Source organism: Lipotes vexillifer, unplaced genomic scaffold (genome assembly GCF_000442215.2).
Source record: "Lipotes vexillifer unplaced genomic scaffold, Lipotes_vexillifer_v1.1 scaffold472, whole genome shotgun sequence".
Classification (NCBI taxonomy): domain Eukaryota; kingdom Metazoa; phylum Chordata; class Mammalia; order Artiodactyla; family Lipotidae; genus Lipotes; species Lipotes vexillifer.
Window position 1 is genome coordinate 2,370,814 of NW_006797698.1, and position 2,437 is coordinate 2,373,250.

At 43.5% G+C, this 2,437-nt stretch overlaps 1 protein-coding gene across 1 annotated transcript in view; it reads left to right on the forward strand.

The window, feature by feature from the left end:
• Window positions 1-1,358, forward strand: part of GIMAP4 (GTPase, IMAP family member 4) — a 3,442-nt gene extending 2,084 nt beyond the window's left edge. Inside the window, exon 2 of the mRNA XM_007469847.1 lies at window positions 433-1,358. Within this exon, the coding sequence (XP_007469909.1) occupies window positions 433-1,358 (926 nt within the window). The remainder of the gene's footprint in view (window positions 1-432) is intronic.
• Window positions 1,359-2,437: the final 1,079 nt, after the last annotated feature.

The window sequence follows — 2,437 nt, forward strand, 5'->3', positions numbered from 1 at the left end:
AGAGCTATCAGATTACTTGGTATGTAACTTAAGGTTTCAGTTGCTGTGCTCTGCTGCTCTGATTATTAACTTCGAACTTTCCTAGGAAGTAAAATATGCAATGCCAATTTCATGTTACTTCCTATGTTATCTTATGAAGAACAGCTACCAGTAGCAGCTCAGAGTTCTCTTCTTAACCATTTTGTTTCCTCCTCTGTGGGCTACTTACCTACACAAGATCACAGTAAGAAGCTCAGGGGGGTGCTGAAAAGTACCTGGGCAGTCCCCAAATACTGCAAGAGGAACAGGAGCCCAGAGGGCTTTCTATAGACATCCCTTGAGTGCGGAGGACCCTAGCAGGCAGCAGAGAAAGGCACCAGTGGGCAGGAGCCTTGCAGGGGAGACAGTTGAAGTTCCTTCTAACACTATGACTTTTGTTTCCTGTTGTGCCAGGGCTTGGAAACCAGGAGCCCAGAGGTTCACAGCTGAGGCTTATCTTAGTGGGTAAGACTGGGGCAGGAAAAAGTGCAACAGGAAACAGCATCCTCGGAAAGAAAATATTTCCTTCTGGCTTTTCTGCAGTATCCATCACCAGGTCCTGTACGAAAGGATACAGCACCTGGAACGGGAGGGAAATCCTCGTTGTGGATACGCCAGGCATCTTTGACACAGAGCTACAGGATGCTGACACTTGCAAGGAGATTGCTCGCTGCATGGCCCTGACCTCCCCAGGGCCTCATGCTCTCCTCTTTGTCACCCCACTGGGCCGGTACACGCTGGAAGACCGCAGAGCCACGGAAAAGATCCTGAAAATGTTTGGAGAGAGAGCTAGGAGACACATGATTCTCTTATTCACCCGGAAAGATGACTTGGAAGGCACTGATTTCCGTGATTGCTTAAAGGAAGCTCCAAAAGCCATTCAAGAGCTGATGGACAAGTTCGGAGATCGCTACTGTGTGTTCAACAACAGGGCGACGGGAGCCGAGCAGGAGAACCAGAGGCAGCAGCTGCTGGTCCTGGTTCAGCGCGTGGTCGCAGAGTGCAAAGGCAGTTGCTTCACGAATAACATGTATCAAAAGGCCGAGGAGGAGATACAGAAACAAATCCAAGTGATACAAGAAAATTACAGAGCAGAGCTAGAGACACAGAAAGCGCAGATAAGACAGGAGTATGAAGAGAAAATCAGAATGCTGGAGGATGAACTAGAGCTGCAAAAGCAAGTGATGCAAATGAGGAGGGAATTGGCAGAAAGGGAGGCTCTCTGTGCTACAAGGCAGCAAAATGCCAGAGACGTAGTTGAGAATCAGAGCGGGATAGTTGAATTCATCTTAGGCCTGTTGAAGATTGTTTCTTTTGTTTTCTCTCTGTTTGAGGATTAAACATTAAGATCCAACTTCATGAAAATGTGTCTATACTTCCTGCATATTTTCAGCTGGCCCTGCCCCATGTCAGTCAGAGCATTCTCGTTTTTCTGTCTCTCAGACTCTCAGGACTAAGGAGAGTAAAGTTCGCTGCTGGCAATTGGTATATGTCGATTGATTTAACAGAGGAGGGACAAACTCTCAATCTGTGAAACTCCAAAGCACAACGTATTGATGCTCCCTAGTTGTGAATTCTTTCTCAGAGACACAGAGAGAGGGAATGCAGGAGACCAAAGAAAATGACCCCAAGCTTTCTCTGTTTATCCCTAGTAAATGTTTCTCCTCTAGATTCTTTCTAGATTGGTAAGTAATCTCCCCTTGTGGTTTCCTCTCGCTTATTTTACCCTCAGGATCACAGTGATCATCTTAACCTTACAGTTTATGAGAAAGATCAGTTCTTTGCATTAGTTAAGCTTATAGATGGAGATGTTTATAGAATTCTTTGTAGATGAATGGAAATTTGTTTACTTACAATTTTACAGAAGGACTTAAATTGTTCCTTATCATCTGCCCATTGACGAACAAAGAGTTGTCTGGAAGATAGATCTTTCAGAACTCAACTATGTGAAATGCGAGAAAGAGTGAAAGACGGAGATTCAACAGATAAGAGAACAATGTTTGGTATATTCAGATGTATCTGTAGAAACTCTTTGACCAACACCAACCAATTTGCTGAATAACCAGTTCTCTCCTTTTCTTGGGAAACTAACTGCTGTTCCACCCAGTTGAATTGTTTGCTTATTGTTATTATAATAAAACTTTTCTGTTCTCTCATATTTGTACAAAATGGATTTTTTTTTTTTTTTGGAAAATACTACCACTATTTCTTCTAAGAGCACAGGGATGAATTATAGTCTTTTGTAAAAGTTCAAGATGATTTTGGAAGTAGTCTTGGTCTACCCTCTAGACTTCTCCCTTTCTCCTTTTCCCTGGAAGGTTTGAGCCACATTCTCAACACCCCTGACAGTCAGAGACTACATTGCCCTTGGTTTCATTCATTATGTGTTGATAGAAATTACACGTGACCTACGTTTCTG